Source organism: Lathamus discolor, chromosome 3 (genome assembly GCF_037157495.1).
Source record: "Lathamus discolor isolate bLatDis1 chromosome 3, bLatDis1.hap1, whole genome shotgun sequence".
NCBI classification, from domain to species: Eukaryota; Metazoa; Chordata; class Aves; order Psittaciformes; family Psittacidae; genus Lathamus; species Lathamus discolor.
This window is the reverse complement of record NC_088886.1, coordinates 102,282,023-102,301,100: the sequence shown is the minus strand read 5'-3', so window position 1 is coordinate 102,301,100 and position 19,078 is coordinate 102,282,023. Positions and strand designations below refer to the sequence as shown.

At 41.9% G+C, this 19,078-nt stretch overlaps 1 protein-coding gene across 1 annotated transcript in view; it reads right to left on the bottom strand.

Annotated features, from left to right (window-relative positions):
* Positions 1 to 18,654, bottom strand: part of BICC1 (BicC family RNA binding protein 1) — a 112,482-nt gene extending 93,828 nt beyond the window's left edge. The window contains exon 1 of the mRNA XM_065670840.1: positions 18,168 to 18,654. Within this exon, the coding sequence (XP_065526912.1) occupies positions 18,168 to 18,627 (460 nt within the window). The 5' untranslated portion in view covers positions 18,628 to 18,654. The remainder of the gene's footprint in view (positions 1 to 18,167) is intronic.
* Positions 18,655 to 19,078: the final 424 nt, after the last annotated feature.

Sequence of the window (19,078 nt, the reverse complement as noted above, 5' to 3'; positions counted from 1 at the left end):
AGGAGCATGGCCAGTGTCCTGTGTTTACCAGGAGCTGTTTTGCTCCTTCTTATGCAAATTCTTCATGTGCACCACAGGAACTTTGTCCCCCTCTACAATATGTAAAAGTTCTGACTGGGCTGGGCCAGCTCTATTGACCAATCCTCTAGTGTTAACCAACCAGCTGGCCCTGGACATTGCTGAATGAGAGAAGTGGCCAGTACTTTATCTCTACACTGACTCATGGATGGTGGCAAATGCCCTATGGGGGTGATTGCAGCAATGGAAGCGAAGCAACTGGCAACGCAGAGGTAAACCCATCTGGGCTGCTGCACTGTGGCAAGATATCGCTGCCCGGGTGCAGAACCTGGTGGTGAAGGTACGCCATGTAGATGCACATGTACCCAAGAGTCAGGCCACTGAGGAACGTCAGAACAACCAACAAGTGGATAAAGCTGCTAAGATTGAAGTGGCTCAGATGGACTTAGACTGGCAACATAAAGGTGAATTATTTTTGGCCCAGTGGGCCCATGACACTTCAGGTCATCAGGGCAGAGATGCAACATATAGATGGGCCCGTGACCGAGGGGTGGACTTAACAATGGACACTCTTGCCCAGGTTATTCATGACTGTGAAACATGTGCTGCAATTAAACAAGCCAAACGGTTAAAGCCTCTTTGGTATGGAGGACGATGGCTCAAGTACAAATATGGGGAGGCCTGGCAGATTGACTATATCACACTCCCACCAACCCGCCAAGGCAAGCGCCATGTGCTTACCATGGTAGAAGCAACCACCGGATGGCTTGAAACATAGGCTGTGCCCCACGCCACTGCCCGGAACACTCTCCTGGGCCTTGAGAAACAGATTCTGTGGCGACATGGCACCCCAGAGGGAATTGAGTCAGACAATGGGACTCATTTCCGGAATAACCTTATAGACCCTTGGGCCAAAGAGCATGGCATTGAGTGGGTATATCACATCCCATACCATGCACCAGCCTCTGGGAAAATCGAACGGTACAATGGGCTGTTAAAAACCACACTGAGAGCAATGGGTGGGGGAACTTTCAAGCATTGGGATACACACTTACCAAAGGCCACCTGGTTGGTTAACACTAGAGGATCGGTCAATAGAGCTGGCCCAGCCCAGTCAGAACTTTTACATATTGTAGAGGGGGACAAAGTTCCTGTGGTGCACATGAAGAATTTGCATAACAAGAGGAAAGAATACAACACCTCAGCACCAGCTGACTGATAACTCGCCCCACTCCCCCAAGCCGAGCACTGACCGATACCTCGTCCAAAAGGCAAATTCTCCTCCTCTCCTTTCATGAGACCCCACCTGGAGTACTGCATTCACCTCTGGGGCCCCCAACACAAGAAGGACATGGACCTGTTAGAGCAAGTGCAGAGGAGAGCCACAGAGAGGGCTGGAGCACCTCCCCTGTGAGGACAGGGTTGTGCTTTTTCAGCCTAGGGAGAAGGCTCGAGGAAGACCTTAGAGCAGCCTTCCAATAACTTAAGGGGGCCTAAAGTAATCTGGAGAGGGACTTTCTACAAGCGCATGTAGTAACAGGACAAGGTATAATGGCCTTAAATTGAAAGAGAGTAGATTTAGACTACATATAAGGAAGAAATCCTTTACTATCAGGACAATGAAGCAATGGAACAGGTCGCCCAGAGAAGTTATGGCTGTCCCGTTCCTGAAAGCGTTCAAGGCCAGGTTGCACAGGGCTTTTAGCAACCGGGTCTAATAGGAGGTGTCCCTGCCTGTGCCAGGGGGGTCAGAACTAAGTGATCTTTAAAGTCCCTTCCAACCAAACCATCCTATGATTCTATGTTGGGTGAGATTTACACTTCTAGCAAGTTCTACCATTTAACTTCACCCCTTAATATGTCTTCCTCTTATAAATTAATTAAAATAAAAAAAAAGCAACCCAAAAATACACACACACAAAAAAACACAAAGAAAAAAACAACCAAAAAAAAAAAATCCCCTCAACTGACCACCCTCTTAAATTAGGTGTTCTTCTCAATCCATTGAGCTCTTCACCTCTATTCCAGACTTCTTACTCACACACAGCTACCCAGAGACAGAGAAAACTCAGAGGACAGAGAAAGCAGAAAGTCTGCATTCTCAAAGGTTTCTAAGAACTACACAAAGCTTAGAACAATGCTGAATAATGACACCAAGTCATGAGGAGGATGGGACAGGACACACAAAAACAAAAACAGGGGTGTGCCACTACCTGAAGAACGGAAAATTTAAGAACTATCCTACAGTTTTGTTGGGTTTTTGCTTTTGGTTGCATTTTTTTTTTATTTCTTTTTGGTTGTTTTTTTTTTTTTTTTTTAACTACGACAGGAAGCAGAACATAGATCATGGAGCCCTCACATCAGAAAATGGCAACTACTAAGGAACAGAAAAATTAAGCAAGCAATTGCAATCGTTGCTCTTCACCATCCAAAGCAAGGATGCAGAAAACTCTGGGGTAAAAAAAAAAATAAAGTAAATTGTCCACAAAAGATTCCTAACATTCCTCTTCCATTACAATAATATAGATTTCAAGATGTTCCACAACGTGAACTGCAGCTTCATGCAGTGCAAAATAGCTAACTGGAAAAGTACATTCCTCATGCAGTTAAAATGGATTAGCTTTAAAATTAAGCAGAAAGGGAAAGTGAGGACTTGCTGGTCCAGTTCCCCCACTGAATGTTCAAAAGGTGATGTTTCATGATTCTTTAAGCAGGGTAAACAGTATCTCAAGGCTGCAGAATGCTTAACTTGAAGACGAGGGTTAATAAGACTGTAGGTCATACTAGTAGAACTTCCTTGCAAATGTACCACAGCAGAAACTTCACTTCCAGAAATTAATATTTGCATAAGACCTAGCTCTTGAAATCTTAAAGAAGCCCTCTTTCAATAATCTTACAAAGGCATCAATAAAGGATAATTGACATGTCACTGCAGAGAACTCTAGCAGCAGAGCAGATGCTCAGCTCTGCTGTCACACTGCAGACAAAGAAAATGAGTATTTTAAATTAAGAAAAATTATCCCTAAAGTGGAAGAATGCCTACTTAGTAAAAAGCACACAACTACATTATGCCTGCTCCAGAAAAATGGCACACACAGCCCTATCCACACACAATAAGTATCAAGCAGAACCTCCTACTACTGACTTTAACTGGGTCTTCCTGGAGTTACAACTAATTCATAGGCATTCACAGGAATTATCCCAGTTTCTTTGTTAGACTCCATGCCCACAAACGTACTGAAACACAAACCCAATATTCAGAATACAATCTCCTAATACTGAAATTCAGGTATTCTAACAAAAACATTAGAAAACAATATGCACATTTATTTGACCACATACTAAACTCAACACCATGAATACTACTTATTCTTGAGATCACAATATTACAGAAGTGCAGCCATCAACTGCATGCAATAGCACAAGTACGACACATTAGACACAGCTCCAATATTCATACAGTTCCATTACCTGAGAAAAATAATTTTCTAGAACCTGCTCTTCAGATAAACGTGACAGTGCTGTGTTTTCTACTGTGTAAGCAATTATCACTTGATTAGTGCTTTTACACTTCTTTCTTAGTGATGTTTTTACCAGTACTACTTCAACTATATCAGCTGTCCCTTTAAACCAGTTTGATTTTTTTTGCACATCACTAAAAACAATGAGACAGTACACAGAATTAGGAGTAATTAAGTTGGATGGGGACTAGTAGATTGTTCTGCAAGGACAAGTCATGCTTATAAATTATTATTTTTCCATATACAAAGAAAAGCTCCCAAAGCTGTCCTGACATAGAAGCAACACTGCAAGAACCAGAATAAAGAGCAGGTAAAATCTATCTACCTTAAAAATACCTATATTGTCTAAGTTATTTTCAATAATTTATGAGATATTAAGAAGATGAGTAAGCAGCATAATACTGATATCTTACGACTGAATACTTAGCTGTACTCTAAGCTATAATCTTAAAATCTCTACCATTATCTAGAACATTACAAATATTTTATGGTTGCTGCTCTTCCCTTTAGAGTAGAATGGTGCAAACCCATGACAACTGATGCACATCTGGCAGCTCTACATTATGAGCCTCCAGCTTAAGTCTTTAACATGGAAGTCAATATTCACTGAGATATCTGAATCTGCTTTACTGCTGCAAATAGGAAATGCATTAATCCCAACTGCTTTGCCACTGCCTCCATTCCAGTAAAGAAGATCTGATCAATTGGAGCAACTCTTACAACATACACACTAGATTCCCTTACTCAACACACAACATGGGACAAAGGCAAGCCTGGGTAGCTAAGTAGGAAAGTATTTACACTGAAGTCTACACTAAAATGAGTTCACCCAAGCTCTACTCCCTCTGAAATGGCAGGTTAGGAGAGGAGGGAAAAAAGTTTAATGCTTATCCAACCCCTGTGGGTTCCCAGCTTCTCATGCCTGCCCTTCGTCTACTCTCGCTCATACTAGGCAGCAACAGCCCCAAGTCTGTGTACCAGCTGCAAAAATGCCAAATGTGCTCCAGCTGATCTGTATTCATCACACAGCTAGAAGGAGGCAGAACAGAGCTGGTGAGTGGTTTCTCCTCCTCTCCTCTCATAAAACAGTACGAACAGAAAGAGAGCGGAAGAGCAGCTGAACAGAAGTGCCAAGAGCAGCTCCTCTCAGAACAGCACTTCTGGCCGCCGAGCAACATATGGGGGAGATCTTCCCTGTGCGTGTCCAAAGCTACTGAACTTCTATAATCCTTAGTCACATCTCCCTTTGCCTCTTGGGTCCCAAGATTTCCCACTTTAAAAGTATTTCTTATCCATCTGAAAAACTTGGCCTTCACACACTTCTACTAAAACTCTGGTCTGGCTAACCTGCACGGGCAGCGATGTAAATCTTTCCTTTAGCTCAGCCACTTGCTTCTCCCAAACCTTACTCAATCCAGTAGGAGACCCAAGCCACTACTCCACTTAGCTGATGAATATACCTTTAACTTGAGCAATGCAGAAAAGAAGGTAGCAGGGAAGAGACACACCAAAAGCATCCTAAGCCAGCAGGGAGCTGCAGCACAAAGCTGACAAAGTAACCTTTTAAAACATATTTAAACCAGTCTCAAACATTGCTGGCTATTCAAGCCACGGTGGAAGGCAGTGCCAACACAAGCTCTGCAGTGATACAGGAGACCCACTCAATTAAAAGATTCTTGTAAATACGCATTTGATATCCTATACGGGAAGGAAAAAAAAAAAAGAGGTATATTTGATATTTTACATTTTAGTTGGTTTGAATTCTATTCTTAAAACACTACAATACTCAGATCTACATGTAAGTACTGAAAATATATTTCCAACTAGATATAGACCAAGTAAAAACAAAATAAAAAACCAAACAAAAACATACAAAAAACCCAAACAAACCAAACACAAAAGTCAGACACAATTGATCTGTAATCTATGTTTGCACCTTTTGGGTGGTAAGACACCTAAAGCTATACTTGACATCCAGCAGAACACTCTTCTCACATTCACTTCTCCCAAACACTTACAAGAACACAGAATACAAAGTTCTGTAAATCTTCAAATATGAAAAAAAAAGAAAAAAAAACCCAAGCAAAACTCAAACAACTCTACAATAACCCAACCCAATTTTTTTTCATGGCTTAAACAATTCTCATGTTTCAAACACTGGAATGACTCTTTCTATTTCTGCCAAATCTAAAGATGTCACTGAAGACCACTTAAAGTAAAAAACCTGACTGCTGCTAAGCAACCCAGAAAACATCCTTACATGTTCAATTGTTTAGCGCATTAAAGAATTTCACACATACTGACAATCCATGTATTCTGGACTCTCATGACAGTAATGTCTTCCACACAGAGAGAGGAAAGAAAATTCTGCAGGATACATTCGCTTTTCAAAAAGGAATTGCTTATAAAGGACTAAAGATCTGATCAAATTTATTCACTGTTTCTGCACATGGAATAGATTAGAAACAGATTCTCTCTTATCCGCTATTTTACACACACTCCAGAAGTAAAATTACTAAGGAAAAACAGCACTTATGTTTGTTTTATTAAAAAAAAAGTACCAAGATTCTTTTCCACTATATACATCAGTATTAAAGTATTCCATATCCAGACTCTTTAAATCAATGCTATTTTAACTGCTCTAATTGTGTATAAACAAAGGCCATTTAATATAATTTAATATTTCATCATTCTATAGCACTTCTCACCCATGCATGCACTTACAAATTTGGAAAAAGTAAGACCAAGTCTTAAAAGCTCTGAAGCAGATCATGATTAAACGAAGTATTTCCACATGACAGTAAGGACGACATGCATATGTATCCTTCATTTGAGTTACATACAAATATCCATTGTTTAAGCATATGTATTATGGAGAAAGATCATTTTTAACACAGATGTTTTTTCATCAGCAATTAACCTTTCACTCATCATGGCTTTTTGCAGTGCAGTGTAATATTCTGCACAGGAGCTACCTTACACATCATAGCTTCTGGTTTAATTATGTATCAGAAAAAACACCACAGATTATATTTCCTTGAGCAGCTCAATTATCTTACCATAAAGGTCATGGGGAATATCTTCACAAGACTTCAATCTGCTCAAGTTCTCTTTAATACAGAAATGCTTCACCACATCACTTAATTGACCTAATATTTATTTTGGAATCACAGGTTTGATTTTTTATATTCTCAAGATGCTTAGTCTTCAATTACCAATCACATATACTCAACTGCCACTAATTTACTGCAAGCATAGTCTGAACAGAACAGAGCCAATAAAAATAGATAAAAATCAAAGCCCTCCATTCACACAAAGTAATTGGAAATAAGCAAAAAAGCAAATTGAAAGGTTAGTTTAAACTGCTAATTCAGAGTGGCAACATGGATTCCTAAAACCAGTCTTCGCTTAAATGGAAAAATTATCCTCACCTGTGATTACAGCCAAGAAAAATTTTATAAACAGAAAAGGAAATTGTGACAATATTTTTAAAACTTTTGAATATCTGGTAACCTCACCATGAGACTTTGGAATATCAATACAATTTAAAATTTTATAACTTTATATAGCAAGATACTAATAGCATACAGGTAGGTCATAAAAGAGATTGATTGTGTATGCACCTTTTAAGAAAAAAACCCCACATATATATCATGTGTTCAAAAGGGCTGAAATGCAACTTTATCTTAAAATAAGATAAATCACCAGTGTCACCAATTTCTGCCTCCAATTATCCATAATCATTGTTTCTATCAAGACAAATTTTTTTGGCTTACTGCATATTTTCAAATGTGTTATTCTATAAGCCATTTAGCTGAACTTCATTATAAAAATGTTTCAAATTTTCCTCACAATATAATTCCTTTCCAATAATGAATTTTAATCAGATGGAGCCATGATCTGACCTGTTTTACAAGCAGCAGAATAGCATTTTTGTTCTGTTCTGCTTGTTATCTTACTTCTAGTATGGGCAATGAATCTAGCTTTTACAGATACTTTGTACCAAGCAATCAGGAAATAAATACAGCCTGATTTTTTTTATATATACCCATATTAAAATTATATACCTATTTCATTTGAATGATCTGGATTGACATTTCATTTTTTTCTTTCCTTGGCATTCATTTTTATTTATATTTTTTGCTTTCAAAAGCTCTAATATTACAGCATCTGGAGCAGAAACACTCTGTGGCACTTTAACTTGCAAAGATAATGTTTATTTGTAAGAGTTAGAGTTTTAGAGGAGGACTGAAAGACCTAAAAAAATGATCATCCCATAGCTTCTTAAATAAAATGTTGAGCAGGCCCACAGAAAAATAAATAAATAAATCAGAAAAACTTTGCTGTGGGACAGGGGCAAAAAGTACATATAAAAGCCACACGGCTACAAAGAAATTTTTCAGCATCTACATTCTGCAAGCCTCACAATAACCATATAAGCATAAAGATTGCTGCTTATTTTAAACACAATTCTTAGAGACCTAATGCATATCACATAGTTTTAGCAGAAAACGTAACCAAGATTTTGCCAAGCCTCCCAGGCCTGACCTGCACAGAGGATCAGCAAATGGAAAATGGCTGGCTCATGCTTTGCTTGCATTTAAACATGTCCCCAATAAGCAAAAAGACAAGAGAAATGGGAGGTCACTATCTATTTTAATTAATATTTGAGAGCAAACTTCTCTAGACAAGTTTATCAACTCTTCTTCGTAAGGAACCCTTACACACCATACAAATACTGCAACTGGATAGGAATAGGGAATTTGAGACCACATTGTGGATGGCACCACGCTGATCAGCCTCCTACCTCTAGAAAAAGGCTCAAGAGACGAGACTGGGGAAAGAAAAACAATTTCATTGAAGTCTTAAGGCAGATCAACAGAGAATAATGCTCCTAGTCCAGTAACATTTCTACAAGGCTGCATTTGTACCTCTCTAGAGACAGTGCAACAGCTAAAGCATTTAACTAGATACACACATATCACTCATCAGGTGCTAACTATGTCTTCAAAGTATCTCCAGCCAACCACAGATTTTATGTACCCTGTCAAGTCACTTCCTCAAGTCACCTCCTCAAGTCACCACAGTGTGCTGCAACAGTTCTCAGCCTCTAATATAATGAGTAAAAATCTGAACTTTAAATATCTAGGCGATCTCAACCCGGGCAACTGTAAAAAAACGAAACAAAACCCCTAAGCATTAAAAGTAGCAGCTTTATTCTACAACATTTATAAAACTGTCCATCTCAAGATGCCAAACTCAAAAGACACAGCTGCTGGCAGTTGGCCATTTGGGAGGTAGTCACAATGACTGGAGATCTCATGCCTTTTAAATGCAACATCTATTACTGCCTTTCTCACAAAAAGTGATAGGTTTACAAGCATTTTTTAAGAGCCTATCACCCTTGAAAGAAAAGAAACCTAGGGAACAAGTTATCTCCTGTTCTCATTCACACGTGCACAGAAGAGACTACTAGAAAGGGAACATTGAACAACAAGTTCTTCTGTAGTTTACACAACAAAAACCAAGTGATAGAGATACCAGGACTGTGCTCCAATCTAAGCTGCATTAGGAAGTCCTGTTTTCTCAACTTGCTAACACTCCATCAAGTAAGAATGTAGAGCTTATCAGAACATAGTGTAAGCCATAGCACAGAGTCCATCAACTACAGCACCTGCACCAGCAAGGCCACTGCAACCTACAGCCAGCTCCCACCACTTGGCCGCTGAATCTCCTTATACTTTATGCAGCTCCTGTAAGTGAACCCTGATGCCTCAGTTTAAGCTCAAGCAGCTGGGCAGCACACAAACTAACTAGAGATAACTTATAACTTTGTCTGATGATCATTTTAAAAGCTGTTTGAAGGTAGCAAAGCAGCAGTGCTCAACGCATTGGCACAGAAGAGTCCAGCTTCATCTGCTTATATACCTTGACACACATAAGCAATATTAATAAGGTCTTCCCTGTGCCTTCTCAAGATAACAACTAAGCAGTCCTAGATGCCTCAGCCTCTCCTGTGTCAGATGATCCAGCCCCTCAATAGCTTTTTGGTCACTGCTGGACTTGTTCCAGTATGCCCATGTCTCTCTTGTACTGGGGAACCCAGGCCTGAACACAGCAATCCTGATGTGTTTCACCAGGGCTGAGTATCACACAAGGATGACCACTCTCAATCTGCTGGTAACACTTTCTCATGCAGCCCACAATGCTGTTGGGCTTTTTTGTGACAACACCGCACTGTGGGCTTGCCCATGATCATTGTCCATCAGGACCCGCAGGTCTTTTTCTGAGATGTTGCTTTCCAACCTGTCAGGCCCAAACCTGTGGTGGTATCTAGAGTAATTCCTTCCCTTGTGCAGAACTTCATGTTTCCTTTGTTGAACTTAATGACTTGTCTGTTGGCCTGGTTTTCCAGTCTATCAAAGTCCCTCAGAATGGCTGCCCTTCATCTTCACATCCCTAACTAGATTTTCCTTGTTTGCAAGTACAGCAGACAACCTCCTGCTGTCATCTTCTTGATCACCTATATTTGAAACTTGTCATGAATGCACCCCAGAAGCCTCATACATTGCTTTTGCCCTACTGTGCTGTTCCTCCAGCAGAGAGCAGGGTGGATAAAGTCTTCCATGGGGACTGAGGCTTGCAAACATGAGGCTTCTTCCACCTGGGTGAAGGCCTTATCTGCTGCTTCTTCCTAATCTGACCATCTGTAGCAGACACCTGTACCACCCAGATAGGTCTACCCAAGTAATTATGACCTATACAACCTTAACTGGCGCATTGTCTGCCCCAAGGCAGAGCTCCATGCAACCTACTGCTCTCCCACATTAAAGGGCAAAACATCCTCCTCAGCATTCCAGCCTATTCATGCTAAAGAGCCTGTATCCAGTCACTGCAGGACTCCAGTCCCAAGAGCTATCCCTCCACAACTCTCCAACCTCAGTGAGATCATAACCCTGTAATTACATGCAGACCTCCAGTTCCACCTGCACTAGGTGCTTCAGGGGGGTATCCACTCGTGTATTTCCCAGAAGGAGGTATGACAGCCTGTCCTGTAACTTTCCTGCAGACACATGCTTATTATGTGCCTTCCATGTTTCTATGCCTTGGTTTCTATTACACTAGAGCCACACAGCCAGGACAACGACTAGGACAGACCAATGCTGCTATCTGCTCATCAACCCCTCTGTGAAATTTGGCTTGCAGCAGAAAAATTAAACATAGTTATGCTACTAGGCAAGTGACTTACTGATTCAGACACCTAGTGTTGTGTCTGTTCTCTTTCTTTACAACCCCCTACCCACCACAACCATCTTCACCTGGAGAGGGACTCGTCATCAGAAACTGTTGTGAAGGGACAAGGGTTAATAGGTTCAAACATAAACAGGGAATATTTGATTGGATATAAGGAAGAAATTCTTTACTGTGAGGGTGATGAGGCACTGGAACAGGTTACCCAAGGAACTTATGAATGCTTCATCCCTGGCTATGCTCAATGCCAGGTTCAGCAAGGCCTTGAGCTAGAGAGGTAACAGAAAGTATACAGCCCTATGCTTTCTGAGGATTAGAGTTACTCTGAGGATTAGTTACTCCAATAGCTCCACATATACAGTGACCTGGCAGGGGGTTGCTATCACTCATGAGTGTTCTCTCACAACGAGCCTTTAACAGGAAATAATTATCTTTTTTTTAATAATGCATTCCTGTTCCAGTAAAGAGGATATCACTGTAGACATCTTTTACATAAATCACCTATAAAAGTCACCAAAACATGTACAGTTACATTGCCCAATGCAATACATTCATACTGATTACTGACCTGAACCTCAGACAAGAAAGCCTAGTCATAAACAGAAACAGATACTGAACAAAAGCTGCAGATATGCACAAGGAATATTTTTAGTTGCTTAAGTCAAAGTTAGTTTATAAACTACCACTGATTAACAGGTAGCATGTTAAAGAAGAAATCCTTAAATTGAGTTCTCATTCCTTCAGCCACAAAGAGTACTTAAAACTAACAAGCTATCTGAACTCCAACTCATACGCAGTCATATTAGTTTTTCTGCTGTAAGTTTACAAAAGTCATCACTGAGGCTTCACTGTAAGGGATATTACTGTAAAAACAAAAAAAGAGTTGGAAAAAAGCTATTAGTTCTTCAATACAGAGGTCTGAAATTAACAAAAAATAGCATGTTTCATTGTTTGACAGGCATAAAGCCAAGAGACTGAAATAAGTACTCAAAATAGGACATATTTTCCAATGGAGGTAAAGATTACAATATAACCAACAGGAATGTGCAAGCCAGCAATACTTAACTCTGCAGTTCATGCCAAACCATGATAGCCCGTTGTACTACTTAAAAACCATTGAAACTTGAGAAAGTGATATTATTACAATTGTTAACAATGGAATGCAAGAACATTTTTAAACTACAAGTCACACAAATTCATTTCATATATTTATTTTTGTAGAAATAGACTATTCAGCACTTCAGGGATTTGAAACTCTGACAAAGAACTTGAATGTTATTTTCTTTTCGCTACATGCAAGTTAAACACCAAATGTAAATGCTATTAGAAAGATTCCAGTTTCCTCACGACTATGTCCTTGTCCAGGTTATGCTGATAAACTGCAATGAACAAAAAAACATAAAACCAAAAAACACCAACAGAAATCTCACAATTTAGCAGAAAAGAAAAATTTATTGTCTAGGAAAAGAAACCGTGCTCGGGGCCTAATACTATAGACTTTGAAAAGATATTTCAGTGATAAACTGGTCAACGGACATACTTCGCATGTCTTAAAGATCCAACAGGGACACAGAAACTTTAAACAGGAGTAAAAATCAACAGCACACCAAGTATTTTTACCCTTCATTTACAAGAAAGGTACACTAATTATTTGAGGGATCACAGTACATTTAGTTTTATTATATGGATTCCTGCCACCATCACATACCAAAAAACAACATAAAAAAAGCCAGAAAAGAAATTGCAATTCCTGGTTAGCCATTTAAACATAAAAATGCAAGATAAATTTATCATGGAGCCTGCTATCCCCACACCAAAACCAACACAGTGAGGACCACTCTAAGTTACAACTGCCTGTTAAGCAGCTAACTCAAAAATCTATTAACTCATGTCTTCAGGCTCTAGCCTCTACTAAAACTATTGTTTGTAGCAAAATCTCAGCAGAGGTCCAGGTTTCCTAGAATATCTCCATCTTCTTTAGTACATTCAAATACAAGTGTTCTTCTCCCTATCTACCCCACACTTATCAAGTTATTATCCTCTGTGGTTGAAACAAACTAGTAGAGAAGTCTAAGAAAAGATTTTTAAGTACACTTCCCTGTAATTATGCATTAAGTGGGGAAAATATACTTGTTTATATACAGCAAGTTTCACCTGATGGATCAACAAACAAACTAAATTGGTTACCATTCAAACATCAAAACTAGACATTGCATAAGTACAGTTTTAGGATTGGGCAACAACCTCAAGGGTGAGCTTTAGGCAAAGGAATTAACAATTGATTTTCAGTAAATTTAGAGTAAATAAGTTTCGCCTAGACTAGACTGTGCAAAAAGTTATCCAAGTATTTATGTCACCTCTCTCTAAGAAAAGTAAGTCTTCTTTTGGTGAAAAATTACTGGTTGAGCATTTCTCTAACTCCCCAAGACAGGCAAAGAGCACCAAAACTGCAGGAGCAGGACAGGGGAGCACTCACCCAGCACCGCAATAGCGGAAGGAAGAGCTGCGCAAAGGTACCCAAATTAACTGTTTATACTGACTGTTCATACTAAATTTGAGTCACAGTACTTTTACCCTCACCGCCTGAAAAATAATAAGTGATCCTTCATTATTTCTAGAAACCAAGCCTACATTCCATAGATAAAGATTCACATGAGTCCTATAATTCTAACCTCCTCCAGTCAACATAGGAAAGCACTTAATGAGTCAGTACTAAACCAGCCCAGGACAGCGCTATTTTCCAAGAGTCCTAGTCTCTATCAACACAATCTGCTCTGTAAGACGAGCTGAACAGCAGAGTGCTTGTGGTGCCAAGTACTCTTCAGAGTTTCCTGAGCATGTGGGGCTGTGCTTTTCTTCATGTGTTTATCAACAGTCAAATAACTGATGAATTATCTCATGAGGGGGAAAACAAAACAAATCCAACAAACCACCCATAAAGTTTCAGATCCCATAATTAAAATTACCCCAAAGAGTCCTCAAGCTGAAACATGGTGCTTAAAAAAAAACCAAAAACCAAAAACCAAAAAACAAAAAACACCACACAAAAATCCACACAAAAAAAAGAGCCACAAAGCAGAACAGAGAAAAACACAAAATTTAACAGGCACACCGCTATTTTTTTCAAAGAAAGATCCATGTATAATATGGCACACACACCCCTGCTAGAGTTACACTCATTTAAAAACAGTGTGGGTTTGTTTTTTTACCAAAGTAGAACTATGGGATAGTGCATTATAACATCACGAAGTATTTAAACATGTGCTGTACATAAATCCTATCAAAACCCCTAATGTCTGTTAAGGAATATAAAATAGAAAAAGTTATTTGAAATGCAAGCCTAGCTTAACACTTTGTAGCAAAGAATAAAACACCATGGAAAAAGAAAAAGCTGTTGCTTCTTTTTATTGTTGGTTGGCTTATTGGGGTTTTGTCTGTTGTTTTGGGGTAGGGTGGGTTTGATTTTTTTGTTTTGGGGTGGGGTTTTTTTGGTTGTTTTTTGGGGTTTTTTTGTTGGTTTTGTGTTGTGGGAGGTTTTGGGGGTTTTTTGACTATTTTTTTTTGTTTGTTTTCTTTTCCTTTTTTTTTTTTTAGAAAAGCTGTCCAGAAAGCATAACCTAAGTTTAGTGTTCTGCATTTTTGTAACAGTACTCAGCTGCTATGGCAACAGGCACTCAAATAGGCATTAAGTAAATCATTCCACAGTATTAAGTCACATAAGCATTCATAAGAATTTAGTGCAGAGCAGCTATAATCAATACAGGTACTATGAAATATCACCTGAAAAGAATAGCTGATCCATTTTACTCAAATATGCTCCCTGGGGAGAAGGGAAAAAAAAAAAAAACAAAACCAAAACATTCTAAAGAGATCTGTCCACAAAAACACCTGATGAAGACATGCAGCATAAGATTGCTTACATGCCACATGTTCAAGGGTTTCACCACAGCTTTTGCATTTTCTGATATCAGAAACACAAAAAGCAAAGCTCTCAGAGAAGCTCCCTCTACCTTTCATTTAACATATTTCTCTTAAGGCTATTCAGGACCAAGCTTTGAAACACCAAAATACTAAATCAATTATTTCAAACTGAGGAAAAAAAAAAATACCAGAAGCACTCTCAAAGCTATAATGATTTTTTACCATCTCACTTCAGATTTGGTTTCTGCTTCAGATACAACCCATAGCAAACTAGCCACATCAACCTTCTTGACAGAGAGCTACCTAGTGTCTTGCTACAGCACTGACTCCAGTTGTGGGCTCTGTATTTAACTCTAAGGTACTCCAGTCCCCCCCATGACCTATACACTCCGATATGTCCAGGTGAGCCTTGCTGAAGTCAGTACTGTACTTCAAAAAACTATCCACAAAACATAAACAGAAGGAAAGATGAAAAATAATATTGAAACACATAAAATTCACCAATGCAATTACAGAACTGAGCTTCTGTACAAAAACATGAAGAACTGAGCTTCTTCATGTTCTTTCTACCCCAATTCATCACTAGTACAGTAAACAACAGATGTTGACTAGCAAAGTAAAAAAAAAAAAATTAGGCATCCTCAAGCAAGAATGAGAACATTTCCTGACAGGTTTCTTAAACAGATGCTGTTTCAAACTTGGCTTTTAAGACAACTGATGTTGTCTTAAAGATGATGGATTCCCACTTCCTCATAATATAAGAAAGCTACGGTGAACACTAGAAGTGATCCTAAGTTTTTAAATAATTTAAAAAGTAACATTCACAAGAGCAAACATGCTCTCTAGCAGCTGGTAAAAGCTAAAGAAGAGCCTTCAAGTATCTATTATGATCAAGAAGCTGTATTTACACCAGCTCAAAAAAGGAAAAAAAATCTAATAACTTTTTTGGAATTAAAAATCTAGTTGTCACCACTTAAACTGCAGAGATCTTTCTTTTCCAACGCAATTTTTGCATATCTTCAGAACTCACAGTGAAAGATCTGGTATTAGAAACAATAGGAAACACGACCCTATGAAGCGAGGGTGAAAAGGGGAGCACAGGAAATGTTAAAAATAAAACTGACTTTAGTTAGTTAACAGCCTTATAATTTACTCCAAATTTCTGAGTACTGGTTACAGATCTGGCTTCAGAACACTCTTTGTGACACCCTGGCATTGCTACTCAGTGCTTGAGGTATTCTCCTACAACAACAGAAAGAAAATTAACTAAAACCTATCTTGCGGGAAGCCAAAAGATGAGACAAATACTTGTAAAGTATGGAGAGGAAACTGAATGAAAGCAATAATGTTTAACAAATGGTTCACAGTTTTCTGACAAAGGACTATTATGTTTGCCTTGTGTTTCCTAATAAGTAGTTTTTCATTACCAGTAAGTCAGAAAGTTCATGTTTTCCACACAAAATCTCTTACTGCCAAGTCCAACACATTTGGATAACTATCTGATGCAAAAACTCCGCAAACCATAGTCTGAAGCTTGTGTATTCTAGACTGGACATATAGTAACCTCTCATCAAAAAGCAAGCAGCATTCATTTGCATTTACTCACTGTACTCTATCAATCATATACTTTTCACTTCTCTCATGAGGGTAAGAAAGAAATATTAAAAGGAGAGAATTAAAAAAAACCCTCATATTTTGACACTTGCTACTACCGGATGACACTATCTATACAGTATCTGAATTCTGCTTAGGAGCTTTCTGTTTACTCTTGCACGCTTACCAGCTCAGGCAATAGAAGTAAGGACTATGTGTGGGATTAGATAATGGAAATTTATATTGCTACTACAGAAAAATGTTAAGGCCACTTTCAGTCTTTTTGGAATGCTTTAACTTTTGACTCTTTTTCCTACCACTTCATACACAGAAGTGCTTTTTCTTTTCAATACCCATGTGGGTTTGGTTTTAAGACACTTTTGATGAGCCCATCTTACAAAGAGTTGCTGCTGCTTATGAGACCTCTGTTTCTCTGAATTCCTTTCTCTTTACTGCATTACATAATGAGATTTTTCTACTAGCACTAAAGTATTAACTCATTAAAGATTAACTCGCCCCCAGGAGAGAGAATCTCCATTAAAAGAATTCCAATCATTGCAGTCACCAAGTCAAACTGCAGCTCTTCCGTGACCAGCCCAACTCACTGGCTTCTGTTCCTCCACCAGCTCCCACAGCCTCCCATCACCAGAGGCAGGTGTTCTGACAAGGGATGCTTAGGCAGCAAGCACCTACAGTTTCCACTAAGTGAATGAAATGCATTCCATGTGACATGCCACATGAACGACAATGAAATACTTGCAAAGGGTGTGAGTTGAAAACGTACATAAATACTTGAGTTGCCTTGTTAAGTGCAACAGTAAATGTTTACAGAACAGTAGTCCCAAAAGCAAGAGCACATTCTCAAAACCACCACCATCCTTCCTTGTTGATCCAAACATGCCCTGAGATTTGACCTGAAATTCACCTCCGTTCTCACGGGCTCTTCAGATAAGACAGCAGGTAACACCCCAGGGAACTGCCTCACTCAGCAACACCCTCAACTGCTTTAAATGCGTTTATGTGCTCTTCAGCAACAAAACCAGCAATTGCTACTCCTACGCTATTTTGTCAAAAGCTGCCAACGTAACTTCCACCGATGGATAATTAAAAACATACTGGTACAAAATATGTCGTCTCAAGGAAAGAAAAAATAACAAAATAAAAAGGAAGCAGAGCCAAAGGCTGAACAAGTCCTAAGGCAGCGGCTGCGCCGTCAGCGCTCCCGCAGCGGCTCTGCTTCCCCGGCCAGGACGCCCGGCTCCACAGGCTCCCTTCCCGCTACGCGGCGGCCTCAGCTGTTCCTCGAAAGCCGAGAGCCTGAACCACCGTGCCTGAGCGAGATATGAGATTTGTAACGAGGGATTTTCAAAACACCTTCAAAGCCTCAGCCTCGCAGCGCGCCGGCGGCCAGCGGGGAACGAGCCCCGGCGGGGCTGGGCACCGGCACCACCCGCAGTGCCGGGACCGCCCCAGCCCCAGGCGACATCCTACGAGCCGGGGGTGCCCCCGTCGCCCGGCTCGCGAAGCTCGGCTCCGGTCTGAAGAGAGAGAGACAAGGAGCCTCCTCCTCCTCCTCCTTCCCCGCGCCTCGCAAAGCCCCGGCCCGGGAGGCCACGACAGCGCCCGGCAGCCCGGGACCGGCCCGCAGGGCTCCCGCCGACCCACGGCCGCATCCAGCGCCCGGGCCGACCACCGGCCCCATCCCCTTTGCGGCACCGGAGGCTTCATCCGGCTGACAGGGGGACCCGCGGCCCGACGGAGACGACTGGGAACGGTGGGCTGGGGATGCGGCCCCCTCCCCTCCTGGGCCGCCGCTGCCGCCCCACGCCCCCTGGGGCCGCCGTCGTCTCTCCCCGCCCTCACCTTGGAGCATGGCCTCCAGTTTCTTCCTGTCCACCCGGAATCGCTCCTCGCCCCACTCAGGGCTGTGCAGGGGCCGCGGCGGTCCGGCCGAGTCCTCCTCGGAGCCGGGCATGGGCGAGTCCGTGCTGCGCTCGCTGTTGGAGCCTGGGTCGGAGAGCGTCTGCTGCAGGTACCCGCTCAGCGGGTCGCACTGAGCCGCCATGGCGCTGCCGTGCGGGCCCCGCCGCCGCTCCGAGCCCCACTCGGCTGCCTCCCCGCGGGACGCTATCTGCCCCCACAGCCACCCGCCTGCCTCATCCCAGCCGCCGCCTGCCAGAGTCCCGGCCCCGGCGCCGCCGCCTGCTCCCGCCTCTGCCTCCGGCTCCCCACCGAGTGTGCGCGTCCCCGGGCAGCTGGCGGCGTCCGCGGCTCGGCGGCGCCCCCAGCCCGCCCGCAGCCCGCACAACATCTCCGCCTCCATTGGGCCGCCACCGGCCCGCCGGGGAGGGGCCGGGGATATCCCCGCTCGCTGCCCGGGAGGAGGGGGCAGCGGGGCTCCGCGGCGGGCGGAGGGAGGGGGTGGGGAGGTGCCGCCCCCAGAGGCACCGCCTCCGCCCCGGGGCCGGCTGTGGGGGGGGGGTCCTTGTCAGCAAGGCCCCAGCCCGTCCCTGCGGTCGGGGCAGGCCCCGCTGTAAGGTGAGCGGTGCCGGGGCGGAGGGCGCGGGGCTGCCTCAGCCATCCCTCCTCCGCCGGCTGAGTGAGTGTCGGCAGCGATCGTGCGGCGTGGCGGCCCTGGAACACGGCCCCAAAGTAACATTCCTGACCGAAAACCATCTCCCCGAAACGTGCCTGTCTGCGCGGCAGGAACGAGCAAGACAAGGTTTCGCCGGCGTGTCCTGCAAACGCTGCTCGCTTGGAGTGGCCGAAGCGTT